At 43.8% G+C, this 16324-nt stretch overlaps 1 protein-coding gene across 2 annotated transcripts in view; it reads left to right on the top strand.

The window, feature by feature from the left end:
• The window catches only part of KIT (KIT proto-oncogene, receptor tyrosine kinase), a 94714-nt gene that overhangs the window by 43005 nt on the left and 35385 nt on the right, over positions 1-16324 (top strand). Inside the window, exons 3-7 of one of the 2 annotated variants that reach the window (XM_084856749.1) lie at positions 2274-2552; positions 3157-3293; positions 9553-9712; positions 13770-13959; positions 15614-15729. In XM_084856749.1, coding sequence (XP_084712875.1) covers positions 2274-2552; positions 3157-3293; positions 9553-9712; positions 13770-13959; positions 15614-15729 — 882 coding nt within the window. Of the gene's footprint in view, positions 1-2273; positions 2553-3156; positions 3294-9552; positions 9713-13769; positions 13960-15610; positions 15730-16324 lie in introns of both variants that reach the window. The other variant, XM_084856748.1, reaches the window with a different exon arrangement.

Here is a 16324-nt window from a genome sequence, read left to right as displayed (position 1 = left end):
ATATAGTAATGGTCCCTGTTCTGAGGGAATATACTTCTGAGTATCAGATGCTGGCAACAAACAGCCATGGATGGATGTTTCTTCCCTGCTCTGCTTTTGAACATCCCACATGCACCTGGCAGGCCATGGCTCATTTGAAATGCAGTATTGGGTGAGATCAGCCTTCATGTTCTTAGTGTGAATCAGGGTGTCCCACAAGCAGAGAAGGTGCACTGCTGGAAAGATAGTTCCAAATCGTTCAAAACTTCAAGGGGAAGGTTACAGAGGGGAAGGTTACTCTGGTTAGTAACTTTAATTGGACCGCTTTAATTCATCTTTAGTGTTTCATGCCCTAGAGCAGCCTTCCCCAACCTGGTGCCTTCCAGGTGTTTTAGGGTCCAACTCATCATCATCCCTGACCATTGGCTGTGCTGACCGGGGGTGATGGGGGTTGTAGTCTGGGGAAGCCATCTGCATCTTGGTGCCCTCAGATGTTTTGGACTGCAAGTCCCAATGATCATTCCCCCCGTTATTGTCCTCCCCTGCCATCCTTCTCCATTCTAGTCTCTCTCATTTTCCTGCATGTTGCTGTCCTTTTCACCCTCTTCCTAGTCCCTTTTTCCCTGTCACCATCCTCCATTTTCATCTCCTTTCACTTTTTCTACTTCCTTTTCTTTCCCCCCTCTTAACCAGCACACCCACCAGTCCCTCTCCCTGCACCTATCTGGCCCTTTTGTTGTTTTCTGCCAGTGGCTGAAGAAAGGAAGTGCCTTCAGGGTGGAGTTGGACAGGCCTGCTGTGGTGATAGCAGTGCTGGTGGGTCATTGTAAGAGCCATCTCCAAGAAGGCAAGACCTGCTGGATGGAAGGGATGAACGGATGACGCATTTATTTCATTTTTATTTAAAATACTTAGTGGCCGCCTTTCAGGGCAGGAGCCGTCCTATGGCGGTGTACAACTATAACATTCGTATATTAAAATTCATCATAAAAACATGATGGCAGCAATAAAAGCACCAAAATTCCACCAAACAACAAAGCATGCATGGATTGCCTTCTTCTCCCTTCTCTTCATCAATGACAAATGGTCCAAGTGCTTCACTGGTATATTCGTCTTCCTGAGATGTTTGTTTGTGGGAAGCTGTTATGTTAGTAATGGTCATCTTTGCCAAGGTGTGCAGCCTTTCCCAGGGTGTCTCTACATTAAGCAAAAAACCCTGCATCTTTTCTGGGGATATCTGCTTTTGCTTTCTTTGTGGAATTAGGATGGGCTTTTTTAAACAGCAGACATGTGATTTGCATAGAGGAAGTGCCTTCCTCCCTGGCATGTGTGCAAAGCGGGGGGGGGGGGAGTCCTGCTTTCTTCACTTAACTTGTGCTGTACTGTTTTCCTGCAGGCACACTTAATTGGGAGTAAGCCCCATTGAAGTCAATGGGATGTACTCTCAGTAGACATAAGATCACGCTGTAAGTTTGCAACCCTGAGTACACTTACTTGGGAGTAAGCCCCACTGAACTTAATGGGGTGCTCTGAATCAACAGAGGATATTGTTTCTGAACTTGATGGGGTGGGGGATCAGTTCTGTCTTCCTTCGTTGGCAGGAGGCATTTTAGTCTCTTCTCTCTCCAGTTGATGATCAAAAGACACATGGTTTGAATCAAGGGAAGTCCTCTCCCTGCAGGTTAATGGAGCTAAGCCAGCATTACACACTGCTGATATGGCGCCATTAACTTCTATTATTCATTTATCTCTGATCTTTTTGAAAGTGCGATAAAGGGGAATATGTGCACGAGGCATCCTGGAGGTTTGATGATGTCATGTAAAGGACACGCAAAATTCCGTGAGTGACCAATCATGAGCATGTAATAAAACGTTGGTGTAGAGACCCCCCAGTTTCCCTTTGTCTACCAAAGAGATGTTTATTAACGCCTTCCTTGGAACCAACTCCATAAGGCAGTTTTTCTTAGTTACTGTAAGAGGGTAGAATCAGTGAAGGCTTTCAGGGAATTAAAAGAAAACCCAGCAGAAAATTTTGGGATATCCTCACATGGTTTCACTGATCCTCCACTTGGGTAAAATGTTGAATATATATATTAAAGACATACAAATTGCTTAACATGTATATATGCTGGCATTGTAGTGTAGAATACAATTTAATATGCTGGACAGAACAAAGATGAGCTTTTACAATGCATGATGCCATGTTCTGCCTGTGACCCATTACATAATTACGTGAACAATCATGTCTTAATATATAAACATCTGGAAAATGATTTTTATTTCTTCCATTACAGATCCAAAGGTCTTGTTCTTTCATGAGTCTCTCATATATGCCACAGAAGAGAGCGACGCTCTTATTCAGTGTCCAGTGACAGATCCAGATATTTCAGGTTTCACTTTGAAAAGGTGTCAGGCCAAACCTCTGCCTGAGAATATGGTGTTAGTTCCCGATCCGCAGAAAGGAATTACCATCAAAAATGTACAGAGATCATTTCTAGGTTGTTACCGGTGTGTAGCACGACAAAACGGAGTGGAGAAAGAATCGGACAACATTTATCTTGATGTAAGGCCAGGTAATGCACAACTTCATCTGGACTGGAATATCTAGTAAAGCAGCCTTGCCCAACATGTCTATGATCATGCTGGCTGGGGATGATGGGGATTGTAGTTCAATACATCTAGAGGGTACCATGTTGGGGAAGGTTACACTAAAGTCATATGAAAGACTTCCATTTTTGCATACTAACTTCCTCCTGTGGCTTGGGCAACCAGTATAGCTGGTTTATATAAGATTTTATGTTAACAAGAGTAACATAATTTGATAATTATTTCATGCTAATGGTACACTCAGCTTCCATCAGTGGATGGCAAGTCGTAACCTTATAGAAATGGCCATAGAATAAGTTTCCTGATCGGGCATTGATCTTTGCAGGATTAAATACTGTGTAGGCTTATCTAGACATGTTCTGTAGTTCTGGTAAATGTTTTCATACTTTTAACTAAGAGATGTACTTGGTATGAAAGCACAAATCTAATACATTGGAGAGATTTAAAATACCTCTAGGAGGTCTGATATTTTCTTGGGAGGTTAATAACTGTTGATTCTCCCCTACACACACCACTTCTTGGAGGCTCTGCATGTAATGAAAAATAATGCACCTCTAAATTGTTTTCCAGTTCACAAATCCCTTCCAGCCATCACCTTATCCAAACCCAACCAGCTTCTCAAAGAAGGTGAAAAATTTGAAGTTACGTGCACAATCACAGATCTGGATAGCACTCTGAAAGCTAATTGGATTTTTCAAGGCAATGCGGTGAGTTCATTATACCCCATCAGTCTTAACTAATGTACTCGAAAGAACAATCTAAAAAAAAACAACACATCACAGGATCATATGGGGGGTGTATACTTCATTAGTTGTGACAAAACAGTATTCCTGAGAAGAGTCATTAACAAGAGCAGTAGCCTTGACGGATCTCAGATGGATGCCCCAGTCTTTCAGTGGATTTCTAGCCTTTCTGCCATTCACCCCTTGGCAACAACCTACTGGGATTTGCATCAACCATCTTTTCCCCTCTGATTGACAGCAGCTGCTGGATTCCACCCACATGACTTCCTTTTTACTTTCTGTGATTCATTTCAACTAGAAATCATCATTCTGGTCCAGAGTAACTAAGCAGACACCTACCTTGCTGCAGCTTTAGATTCTGTGTTGTGTTCCTTGCCTTATCTTTGCTGTTCCTGGCTTTGATTCTCTTTGCTTTGTCTTGATCCTTCGAAGCATGCTTGCCCTTGTTTATGTTCCTGCCTTCATTCACACTTTTGGGGGGGGGGGGAATCTTGACAAAAACCCTGTGCTGACACTATGTCTTCCTTTGTGTTTGTGGTCACAAGTGAGAACTGCTAAAGAACTGTTAGTCCTCACCTTCCCCAACCTGGTTCCCTCCAGTTGTTTAGGACTACAACTCCCATCATCCTTGGCCATTGGCCATGATGACTGGAGCTGATGTGGTCTAAAACACCTGGATGGCATCAGGTTGGGGAAGGTAAACATTTATTTATTCATTTCTATACTGCCCAGTAGCCAAAGCTGTCTGGGCAGTTCACAAAAATTAAAACCATAAAGTACAACATACAACAATGTAAAATACGAAAGCTTAAAACTACAATATAGAAATACAGCCAGAATAAAACCTAGCAGCAATGCAGAGATTTAAAATACAGTTTGAAAACAGCAGATCTAAAAGACTGGAGTGCTAAAATGCTGGGAAAAGAAAAAGGTCTTCACCTGGTGCCAAAAGGGGTACAGTGTAGGTACCAGGCGAACCTCTCTGTGGAGCTCGTTCCACAGCCGGGGTGCCACAACAGAAAAGGCCCTCTGCCTGGTAGTCACCCACCTCACTTCTTTTGGCAGGGGCTCCTGGAGAAGGACCCCCAATGTTTGCCAGGCACCTACATTGTACTCCTTTCAGCGCCAGGTGAAGACCTTTTTCTTTTCCCAACGTTCATTTTGAGTTTCAGGAACAATTAATAGCAAGAAATAACTGGGACAATTCAGAGCAGAGAATGAGTGCACAGGGAAAGGACTATGTATCCCCTTCACCTCCCCTCCACTTCTCCTCACTAAACATCTCTCTCTTGAAGCTGCTTTACTTTTTAAAAATATTGCATTGGGAATCCGTTAAATGCACAGGGGTAGCCAACATAGTGTCTTCCTGATGTTTTGGACTACAACTTCCCAAATCCCTGACCATTGGTCATGCTGTCTGTGCTGATAGGAGCTGTAGTCCAAAATGTGAGGAGAGCACCAAGTTGCGTACCTTTGCATTAGCATGTGTAAACACATTTTGGGGGGCTAGTCCCAGGAATGGAATCCAGGGCAAATCCGAATACCCTGGAGCTCCCAAGCAAATCCAACTATCTTTTTAGCAAGAACTCTGTGGACAGGCAAACCAAGACTGGAACTCCAGGCAACTGCCTGTTTGATGTGTGTGATTCTGGTGTTGCAAAGTAGTAGCAAGGCAGAGAAGTAAGTCGGGCAAAAATGTGAGTTTCCAGGGAGAAGTCAGGGTTAGAAAGCCTGACACTCAAGAGAAGGATCCTAAAGCGGCAGTTCCACCACCTGAAAGGATTACCTAGATTTTCCCAGGCTGCTTGCTAAATAGTCCCAACAGCCAATCCAGCTGCAAGTTGTCAGGGTTTATAATTCTTTGGCTTGGAACACATGTCTCGGCCATTCATAACGCTTGCCTCAAATCTGAGAAGGTATGGGAGATTAGAGCTAATGGGGGGTAGGTAGGGGAGATTCAGACCTTGGCTGGGTTCACACAACTAGCTAACCAACACCCAAGGGTTGTTCATATGACATGCTAACGCACACTCAGTGGTTGAGTGTGGGTTGTTTTGAACTGTGAGTTCATTGGGGTAACATGTTGCCTGAACTCACCCAGGGTGGCTTGTTAACCATGCAGTGTGGTTTATTTTCTCGAACAAGCCACCTTGAGAATCCATAGTTTGTTGTTGAGTTGTTCAGGGTGGTTAAGAAGCCACACTGCATGGTTAACAAACCACCCTGTGGAACATGTCTGGGGTTCAGAGAACACGCTAACCCACAGTTCAACAATCAACCCATGGTTCAACAACAACCCACACTCAACCACTGAGAGTACGTTCACAGGAAATGCTAGCCCATGATGGGTGACTAACCACGCACTGTGGGTTGTTTTGTGAATAACCTGCAGTGCGTGGTTAGCACACCCGCCAGACTATCAGGCCAATAACCCACAGTGTGTGGCTTGTTTGCCCCCTCATCCCCCTCCCTTCCCCTCAGTCCTCCACCCACCATCCCATGGGATATGGTGGCTGACCCATCTTGTCTTCCACCAAGTCCCTGTTCCTGGCTCAAATTGAGATCTTGATCGCAGTCGGAGCCCTTTTTAAGATTATTTTCCCTGCCCCATTTGTGCACAAAAACAGGACTGGGAAAGAAATTTCGCCCTTCCCCGTGCCCAGGGAATGGGTGCAATTTTTTTTTAAATAATAATAATAAAAAATAGTGCACATTCCCCACACACAGGGAAGTGCAGTTTTTTCCCCAGTCCTTTTTTTGTGCGCAGATCCCAGTACAACCATATGGAGCCGATACTCCATAGTGTTGTATTGGAATTTGAAAGCACTCCTTGCCAAAACTCTGCTGGGTGGGGGTGGAAACTTAACTCCTGCCATGGACCCTTGCAGCAACAGGGTCCATGGTAGGGGGTTGGATTTCCACCCCCACCCCCCCAGCCGATTTTCGGCAAGGGGCACTTTCAAATTCCAATGCAACCCTATACAATACTTATGATGGAGTATTGGCTCCATGGAATTCTGTTGGAATCTGTGTGCAGAAACGGGACTGGGGAAAAATGTTCACAATGTGCCCATTTTTTATTTTTATTTTTATTTTAATTGGGCACATTCCCCGGGCACAGGGAAGTGTGAAAAAAAATTCCCGGGCCCATTTTTGCGCACAGATGGGCTGGAAACATTTTTTTTTTTAAGGGCTCCTACTGCGATCAAGAGCCGAGAAGGGGGGATTGGTGGGGGTGATAACCCCCCCACGGTGCCATTTGGGCACCATTGGAGGGGCTGTCGCTGACAAGGGGGAAAGGGCACGTGGCTTGGCCATGATGGCAAATAGCAATCACAGCTCGCTCGGCAGGAGCGGCATGGGTTTCTGCTAGTCTTGCCGAGCAGCTCACTGCCTGATGCCCTTTATCCGTGATGGGTTGGCATGTCTGGAGTCACACGACATGCCAGCACATCAGGGGTAAAACAGTCCCTATTGCAGATCGTTGGTTATCGGGGTGGGTTGTTTGGGAAGAAAAACAGCCCACGCTGATAAGAACGGTCCCAGTTCACATGACATGCTAACCCATCATGGGCAGTCATCCGTGATTGGTTAGTGCGTCATGCAAACCCAGTCTGAGTGTAGGTTAGCGTGTTGTGTGAACCCAGCCCTTGTCATGCTCCTGATGTGGTCATTGGGAGAATGATGGCTTTCTAAAAAAGGCATGTAGTTGGGCTGACAAACAACCCAGCTGTGGGGAAGGGCCTTATGTAGCTCAGTGGCAGAGCACCTGCTTTGCATGCAGAAGGTCCCATCTTCAATCCCTGGCATCTCAAGGCTGGGCTAAGAAAGAATCCTGCTTGAAATTCTGGAGAGCCGCTGCCAGTCAGTGTTGACAATACTGGGCTAGATGGAGCAATGGTCTGAGTCCGTATTGGGGAGCTTCCTATATTCCTATGTTTGTTTTTTTAATTGATTTTTAAAGGAAATGGTTTGGTTAGCCAAACCCAGTTCCAAATTGAGCCCAGGGGTGGGGTGAGGGGTTCACCCATCATTTATTGTCAGTGAACAACAACTGGGTCAGAGGAACGATGGATAGAACGAGATTTGGTCCCAACACTGCAGCTTCAGGGAGTCCTAGCCATGTGGAAATATTTTTTAATAGCAGCCACTCCGCTGAGGTAACAGTTGAACTGACTCTGAATCACTGGTAGTTTGCAAATTTGCAGGCACGTCTTGTAATTTAACTGCCTAGGACAAACTCCCAAGAAGAGTGCTTCTAACCTTGCTGAGTACAATTCCACTGTTAATTGACAACTGTTAATGGCAGTGATTAGGATATATAATCAGCAACTCATCTGTGCATATAAAAAGGACTTGTGTTGCACTGTAAGGCTAGATAAATGGCACAGCCTTGGAAAAGTATTCCTGAGTAATCTCTCCCTGGGGTCCTACATGCCATTCTCTACTAATCCACTGGCTCTGGCACAGGTTCTGCCTCTTAAGTGCTTATCTGCTGGCAAATCGCAACTCACCCACTCCAAGGGTGAAGCAGGCCTTGGTAGCATGAGGTGGGACCTCCAGATGGGAGTTCTGGGACAGTTCCAAGATCATTATGAATTTTTTATTCAAAAACTGGTTTTCACTCGTGGCCTTCTTCTAACTCAATATTTTTAATGCCCTTTTTAGTTTTGTTTGTGCATTCTACTTTTGCTCGTTGGTATGACTAAAAAGCTACCAAAAGATTTGGGAGGGGCTGACACTTCTACCTGTATTTTTATTTTTCGAAAGAACATTCAACGGGAGTCTGCTAAATTGGTAATGAGATATAAAAATGGGTCTTGAAATGGTTAGGCTACGTGTCTAGCACTGGGATAGTAATACTGATTTCCTGCCAAATGTGGTTCGGAAATCAGGAGCTGGATTCAGAAATGGATGCTCCCTCCTCACAGCCCTTCCCCTTCCCAGAATAGGATTTTCCCCTTCACCCCATCCCTTAACAGTTATGTTGATTAAGCCGTTCATCCGGCACACATTTTAGCCATGGTTCTTGGGCTGGTCTTTGACCAAAATAAAGTTTTATCTATCTATCTATCTAGCCATGGTTAAGCCTCACCAGGGACTACTAGAGAAAATTATATTTTTTAAAAATGACCTTGGTTTGTCGGCTGCATTTTCTTGTCATGGAATTCCACCAATCTAAGAGCCAAACTAAACATTCTTGTTATCACACAAAGTTCAGTTATGCGTGATTGGTTTGTTTACTCCAGAGTAGGTATGCTCTGGGAAAGGAGGGTTTAAGCTTACCCACCTGTTTTGTCCCCAAATTCCACACACACGCCCTTGCAAGGGGTGGGGGTTAAAAATAGAAAAAAAAGTCTCCATTGACTCCAGTGTTTTTTCTTTTTGTAACCCCCCCCTACAGAGGGGTGGGTAGAACTTTGGGACAAAAATAGGTGAATGGGGAAGCTTAATCTGCCTGCCTCCCAGAGGGGGTCCCAATCCAAACTGGGGCAGCATGTGCTTACTGTGGAGTAAATAAGCCAATCACACATAGCTCAGCTATGCTATACGTGATTACAAAAATGTTTTGTTTGGCCCTAAGATTAGATTCCCTTCCAGTGTTACCTCAGTGGTGTAGAAGCTGTTGCACTGTCTCTCCTTTTCTGAGGTAACATGGGATGAAGCAGTGACACAGCTACTTACCAAGCCAGCATTTCTCCCGAGAACTGGGGCAGCGTCATCCTTGTGCCGGGAAGGGGCTGCATTGTAGCCTCTGCCCTCCCACTTGACCTTCGTCTTGGAACATACCAAAGTGGCACAACAAACAGACAAGTTGTAATGGCCTCCACGCTGCTGAGATATTATTGGAAGGGGTCCTGAGACTAATCATGTCTTAATAAGGACAAATCTCCTAATTTTGTCATTATTGCTAGAAAAGGAGGCAGAATACCAAAAATGTAGGAGTGGATCTGAAGAAAGGAAATAAGAAGAAAAAAGAGGGGGGAGTGAGAACAGCTCTCGGAAGGACTTTTCTCTCCCCCCTCCCCCGAGCTTTGAGAACGTCGTTATTTTGTATGGAGAGGTTCCAGTGACAGGTTTGCCATGATGGCTTATTATTCTGGTTTTAAGTTATGAATATTAATATGGTGAAGTTATAATTACATCTATTTTTAATTTATCTGGGAAAGATGCTGTGTACACTGTATCTTAGATGTTAATTTTTCCTCCCCCTTGCCGACAGACTCATACAACCCAAAGAAGGAATGTGGGTGATTATGGATTTGAAACAAAATTAACATTGAGCATCCGTTCAGTGGGAGTTAACGATTCTGGAGCGTTCACATGCCAAGCAAGCAACCCTTTTGGAACATCCAGTGACACGATAACCTTGAAAGTACTAGGTAAATAGTAATAGAACAGATGTATAACAGTTCTATGCCATGGGGAGAGCAAATAATATATGCATATTCTTCAACCCCCTCTCCCCAGTGCAGAAGAGGGAGAGAATGTAGGAAATATATATAATGTATTTTTAATGTTATGCTAAAAAAAATGTAATACCAGTTTTGCCAACGTGCCTATATTAAACTGTAAAAACAAGATCCTGAACAAGGGCTGGCTTATTAGTATTAGAATTCGTGGTGGTGGTGGTGGTGGTGGTAGTAGTAGTAGTAGTATTTCTATGGCACCAGTAATGTAAATGCAGTACCTATTCCTCTTATACTGTACCCATTTCATGAAGCCACTAGGATGCTCTTTACATGCACACCCAGTTGACAATATGTGAATAAAATGACCACATGGGTGAATAAAATGACCAGTTTGGTGTGGGATAACCATGTCAGCATGTGACTGCGCCCCATCAATATCACAAAGAAGACAAAACAGATTCTTCAACATTTGGAATATTATCACTTGTGGATGGTGCACACACTGGGATGACTGAAGGTAGGTCAGCGCGTTGCCCCAGAGGAGGCCTGCGCTGACAGCATTCATTTATATTGCCATTGCAATGTAGGTCCTGACCTTGTGTGAGTGTTTTGGGTGGCACCTGATTTGCAGGACGTGAGGTATGAATTGGGCCTAAGACATGACGGAAAGTGCAGGAAATCTTTCTGCCCTTTAGCAAGGGTGTTCCTGCACTCAAGGGAGAAGCCAGCTATGCAGACTGTTATGCTCATACTGGTGCCCTGATGCACACATGCAGGGAAGAGCAAAGGTGGGTCCCCTGATGGGGAGCTGGGCCAGGACTAAACTTTTTATGCATATGTACTGTAGGAATGGGATGTCCTCAGTCACTGTGTAGTCTTGTTTTCTCCTAAGGGCAGTAGCCAACTGTGCCATTCTGTTAGTGCAAATGACATTGTGTTAGTGGAAACCAGGTTCCAAACTTTGCGCAAGAGGAGAATCCAACTAAAGTTACGTTTGTGCAGGCACAGTTATTGCAAGCAGTTGTGTGTTATGCTTGTGCAACCCATTGTGCAACAGGTTGTGCATAACTCTAGTGCAACCTGTTGTGCAGCCACTTGTGTATTTGGTTGCACAAGCATAATAGGCAGCTGCTTGTGCGATAAGAAGATTTGGCGGTGTTCCACTAGCGCTATTTGAGTTTGCAGAATGATATTGTTGGAGACAGCTCAGTGTCAAGAGCCAGTAGATGATGTCCCTAGCTGTGTCCTTAAGTCACTGCAATCCATAAAGCTGGTATTCGAATTCCATATGATGTGCATTGTTGCATTAGACTGTATAAGTACCTAAATTGCTAAGTATATTTTATTTTTATGTAAAGTGCCCTGAGCGGCAATACAGAATGGGGCACTATATACATAAACTTGTTATGATTATTAGTACATACACAGAGTTACTGTGAAGTTTATTTGCTGTTCCAGCCATTGGCATGCTAATTATATTGTACAAAGCAACACAGGTTTGAAAATTACTGTGTTTTCTGTGGAATTCTAAAAGTTTTTTACTTATGTAATCATGGGGTGCAACCTATCAAGATGTTCTCCAACACAAACCCACATTGAAATAAATGAGGGCTGTCCAAAGCAAAACAAAACAAATGTTTGGTGACACACAAACCATGTTTAAAATGAAAATAATTCGTAAAAACTTTAAAACAATAGATAGAATGTGATAAAAGCAACCACAGCAAAGACATTATACCAAAACAAGAATAGTATGAACGTACTACTTGATTGATGGGTGGCTAGATCGATGGATTGATTATATTTGCTTAACGTAGACTTCTCCAAGCTGGAACTCTCTAGATGTTCTGGACTTCAACTCTTGACATTCTTTACCATGCTGGTTGGGGCTGATGGTCCAAAACATCAGTTGAAGTCCAAAACATCTAGAGTTCACCAGCTTGGGTAACTCTGGCCTAAGCTATGTGCACTATTTCTTGTATATAAAAATATATATTAAGGCTGCAATCCTGTATACACTTATCTGGGAGTATGTCCCACTAAATGCAATGATTGTACAATTAGTCTGAAAAGCCTTAGAGAAAAAGAAAGCCTTACGGAGAGTTGTATACAATGACAGGATTTAGTGGGCATCTTTGGAAAGCCTGACTTGTCAACCAGCTGCTGCAACTGAGAAGAGTCTGCTCTATATTTTAATATGTTTTTACTTTCTGAATGTAAAGCTTGTGAAATAAGGCCTCACCTAGTAATTGAATGCAGTGGAACATATGGAAGAAGCTGTTCCCTAAGGTAGGCTGGATTGAGCCCAAAGAGCACATTTTTGTGTGAAAGGTTGGATTTCCTCTAAAAAGCCCGAGCCATTGTCTCTCACACGCACTCTAGATCACTTCCTCAAGAGCCTTCAAAGGTGCTTACATTGTGCTGTTTATTAACATGCTTTCCTGAAAAGCCTCCCCAGAGTGCGGGATTACTGTGACATGTAGTACTTTTTAAATATTAAAATTACCATAAGTGCTAAACTGATTAGGAGCATATTCATGTAGTGTAATTAGCAGGAGTATTCTGAACATGTCTTTACCCGTAATTGGCAAAAGGTTCTTTTTTCTCTCAGTTGCTCTGCTTCTTAGACGATATTATTTCACATAGGAAAATGAATAAAATCTAGCTGTTATATTGCAGCATTTCTTGATTATGTGGATATTCCCGTGGACCAAATTCATTCTCAGCTATAAATACAGTCCCAAAAATAATATTGGATCACAGTCCCAGAAATAATAATGGGAATGTATCACACCTGTGTTAAAAGAGCTTGATCGGTTGCTAGTTGCTGGCTGCAACTCAGGGTGCTGGTTCTTAACTTGAAAGCCCTAAGGGTGGAATCCTATGCATGTTTAGACAGAGAAAAGGTCTACAGCTCCTAGCATGCCCCAGCCAGCCTCCTGGGAGTTGTAGGCCTTTTCTCTGTGTAAACATGCATAGGATTACACCCTAAATTGACTGAGATCAAGATAACCATCATCTTCTGCCATATATCTCCCCTCATACTTCAGTCAGGCTGTGAGACATAGGAATATAAGAAGAGCCATGCTGGACCAGACCAAGGCTCTGTCTGTTCCAGCATTTTGTTCACACATTGGCCAACCAGCTGCCCACGGGAAACCCACAAGCAGGACATGAGTGCAACAGCACCCTCGTGTCCATGTTCCCCTGCTACTGGTGTATGTAGGCATACTGCTTCTTATACTGGAGGTAGCATATAGCCATCAGGACTAGTAGCTGTTGATAGCCTTATCCTCCATGAATAGCCATATCCTCCATGAAGACCCTACTCTGAGCACCACAACCTTCGAAGTCTAGGTTGGTGGCTGCAAAGGGCAGGGCCTTTCAAAGTGGAGGTTCCCATCCTATGGAATGCCTTCCTTATGAAGATTCATCAGACTCATTTGGTTTTAGATATCTGTTAATTTAAAAAAAAAATCCAGAAGGTTTTGGTTAATTTGTGCTATTGCAGGGCTTATTTTATTGCTAGCTCTTTGACAGTATCATTATCCATGGTTTTAATGTTTTGATTGTTTACTGGTTTATGTTTATCTTTGTTGTATTTTTATGGATAGGTTTGTGTTGTGAGTCACTTTTAGGCCCTGATACAGGCTATGTAGGATACAAGTTAAATGGTACATAAGTAAACAAATCCAACTGTTAGTCACATTGATTTAAATGTCCCAGTGAAATCAGTGGCTGGATCTGGGCCTATAAAATAATTGGGTATACAGAAGAGCAAGATCTCTTTGTGCAGTGTGAAGAGTTATTGCTCACCTCACTCAGTAAACTGTCATTGGCACTCAGTCTTATGTTTAACTGATAAGGGTTGCTTTTCCACAGGTTGCAATTTATAACGTATTTTGTCAGTAAGGTTTCCTTATTCCATTGACCTTGATTTAATTATGTGTGTTTAAAAATACAGAAAGGTTCCAGAGAAGGTTCTTTAAAAAAAAAAAAAAACTTTCCATTTTACCCTTACTACCAGGTAAAGGATATATCAATTTATCAGCTTCAACCAACACAACAGTAAATGTTAACGATGGAGAAAATCTGGATTTAATAGTGGCATATGAAGCATATCCCAAGCCAGAAGAAGAAGTATGGATGTATATGAATGAAACATTGCAAAATTCATCAGATCATTATGTGAGAGTCACGAATATAGACAAAAACAGGTAATGTAATGTGGTATCACCAAACATGCTTTGAGATGGCAACTGGGATCCCTTTTCTGGACAGAGTGGGGGGAAGCACCATAGAGTCATCATGAAAATTCACAGGAGCCTTTAGGTATGATGTGCAGGAGCGGAGAAGGCAGAGGTGTGTCCAGGGTTTCTACTTCTCCAGCGCCAGATAATTGCCAAACCTGATAACTAATGTCCTGGCCGCCGCCAGTTTTGGCAGGGCCCTTGGCACCCGCACCTCCTAGTGGACTCACTTCCTCCCCTGGAATGTTGGCCCGTTTTCCTCCTCTTACCTTAGAATCATATCATATCATAGAGTTGGAAGGGGCCTATAAGACCATTGAGTCCAGCCCCTTGCTCATGCAGGAAGCCTGATTCCCTGGCAGTCTCCCATGCAAGTACTAACCAGGGCTGACCCTGCTTAGCTTCTGAGATCAGACGAGATAACAGTGAGGAGTGTAGCTGGTACCCACCATTGTATTTCCCACACGGTTCCCACCATCCATCCTGACAAAACGTAGCTCTGGAGCAATGCTACACCAGAGCCCCAGAGGCATTATGGAGGAATTAAAATAATGGGCACCTGCCACAGCTGCCCAGGCGGTATTGTGAGTGGCTGCTGGTTTACCTTTGCCCAGCACTGAGAGGACCATTGCGTCTGGCTGTCTGTAGCCATTATTTTGGGTTGGCAGTGGGCCCTCCTTAGGGCTTGGTCCATCAGAAACTGCCCAGGCCTGACTAAAGTGAGCTGTGATACTGCCACCTTTGTCTGAAAATTCCAGGCCTCCGCTCTCTTCCTGGGGAAGGGGCATGTCTAACTTAAAGGACACAGTCTGCCAATTCCCATTAGCCATAAGGTGAGCCACAGCTGAGATAGAAATTAAGAAGCCTCATAGTTTGTCCTAGCCAAGTCAGTAGTTGTGAACCTACATTTACATCAGGAAAAACATGATAATGATATTAAACGATAACAATATTAAAGTTGGGGGCCTTTTGAAAGCAAATAACAACAAATAGCAAATTAATCCAGCGCAGCAGTACTGAGTTTTGCTTTGTAGCAAGTTGGGGTTACTAGATTTGTTTCTGCCTTACCCTGCATCCAAGCAGGGCGCAACACAACCCTTTCTCTGTGAGTGCTCTCAAGATGTAAGTCAGTGTCACTGGGTTCATTATGGCTTATTCCCATGTAAGTGAGTTTAGAACTGCAGCTGTAGTGTTGTTTTAGCCTCCGAACAACGGTGAGATATGTTAGGCTGAGAGATAGTGACTTCTCAAAGGCCTCCCAGTGAACTCTATACTAAGTTGGGTTTGAATTTCACACAGACAAGCCCAGTGCTCTGGTCATTGCATTAAACTGACTGGTACTGAGATTTTCTCTGTGCTACCATAATGTTGCATTAGCCTGTAGGAGGAACAATATTTTAATTCAGGAGCCTTTAAGCAGCCTTCCATGTAGTAGCTGCAGTGTTGCAAATGTGGTTGTCCAAAAGGAACAAAGAGACTAGAATAACATTCTGAAACAAAATTTAAGGATCCATATGTAAACAGCCTGCTTAATTTCTCTGATGCCCCGTGAGAGCAACTGGCCTTTCTGTTTGTGCTATGAGTAATATGAGTAATAAAGCTGGATTTCTTCCACCAGTAGATATTCCAGTGAGCTTCACCTTACTCGACTGAAGGGAACAGAAGGAGGCATTTACACATTTTTTGTGTCCAATTCAGATGCCAACTCCTCTATATCATTTAATGTCTATGTGAACAGTAAGTAGAAAAGAGCAGTCTACAATATTTCTTTGTTACAGATCCTTGCACCTAACAAAACAAAATGAGCATGCAAGATGTCACAGACTGGATTCTCCCGATCACCACAGACCACCATGACTTATTTAAGCCACAATGGCTTGCAGTACGTGTCGGCAGCCATTTTGAATCCATGGTTTGTTGTGTTGTCCAAACCCAGGTGGCAGGGGTTGTCCAAGGGTTAAATAATCCTCAAATAACCCATGGTCTGTTGTTGCGTTACTTGAGGATTGTTTAACCCTAAGACAACCCCTGCCACCTGGGTTTGGACAACACAACAAACCATGGCAATCGCCCACCAGAGGCGGAATATTCAAAGTAGCCACTGGCACACGCTGCAACCCACTGTGGCTTAAATAAGCCATGATGGGCTGCAGTGATCATGTGAACAGGGTTCACTGTCAGGGTTCACTGTCTCATGAGGCAGGGTGAGCCCTCACCTGAGGTAGCTGATGGGGGGAATGGCCCCTGCCCACTACAGCAGCCGCCCTGTGCCTTCACTCAGCACACATCCACAGTGCTGCCCACCGCCTCCCATGTTTCCTCGCTGGCCTGC

The sequence above is a fragment of the Heloderma suspectum genome, chromosome 5, assembly GCF_057233095.1.
Source record: "Heloderma suspectum isolate Gila_16-S chromosome 5, 16-S_ref, whole genome shotgun sequence".
NCBI lineage: Eukaryota > Metazoa > Chordata > Lepidosauria > Squamata > Helodermatidae > Heloderma > Heloderma suspectum.
Note: the sequence above shows the minus strand (reverse complement) of the source record. Positions and strands in the feature narration are given on the sequence as shown.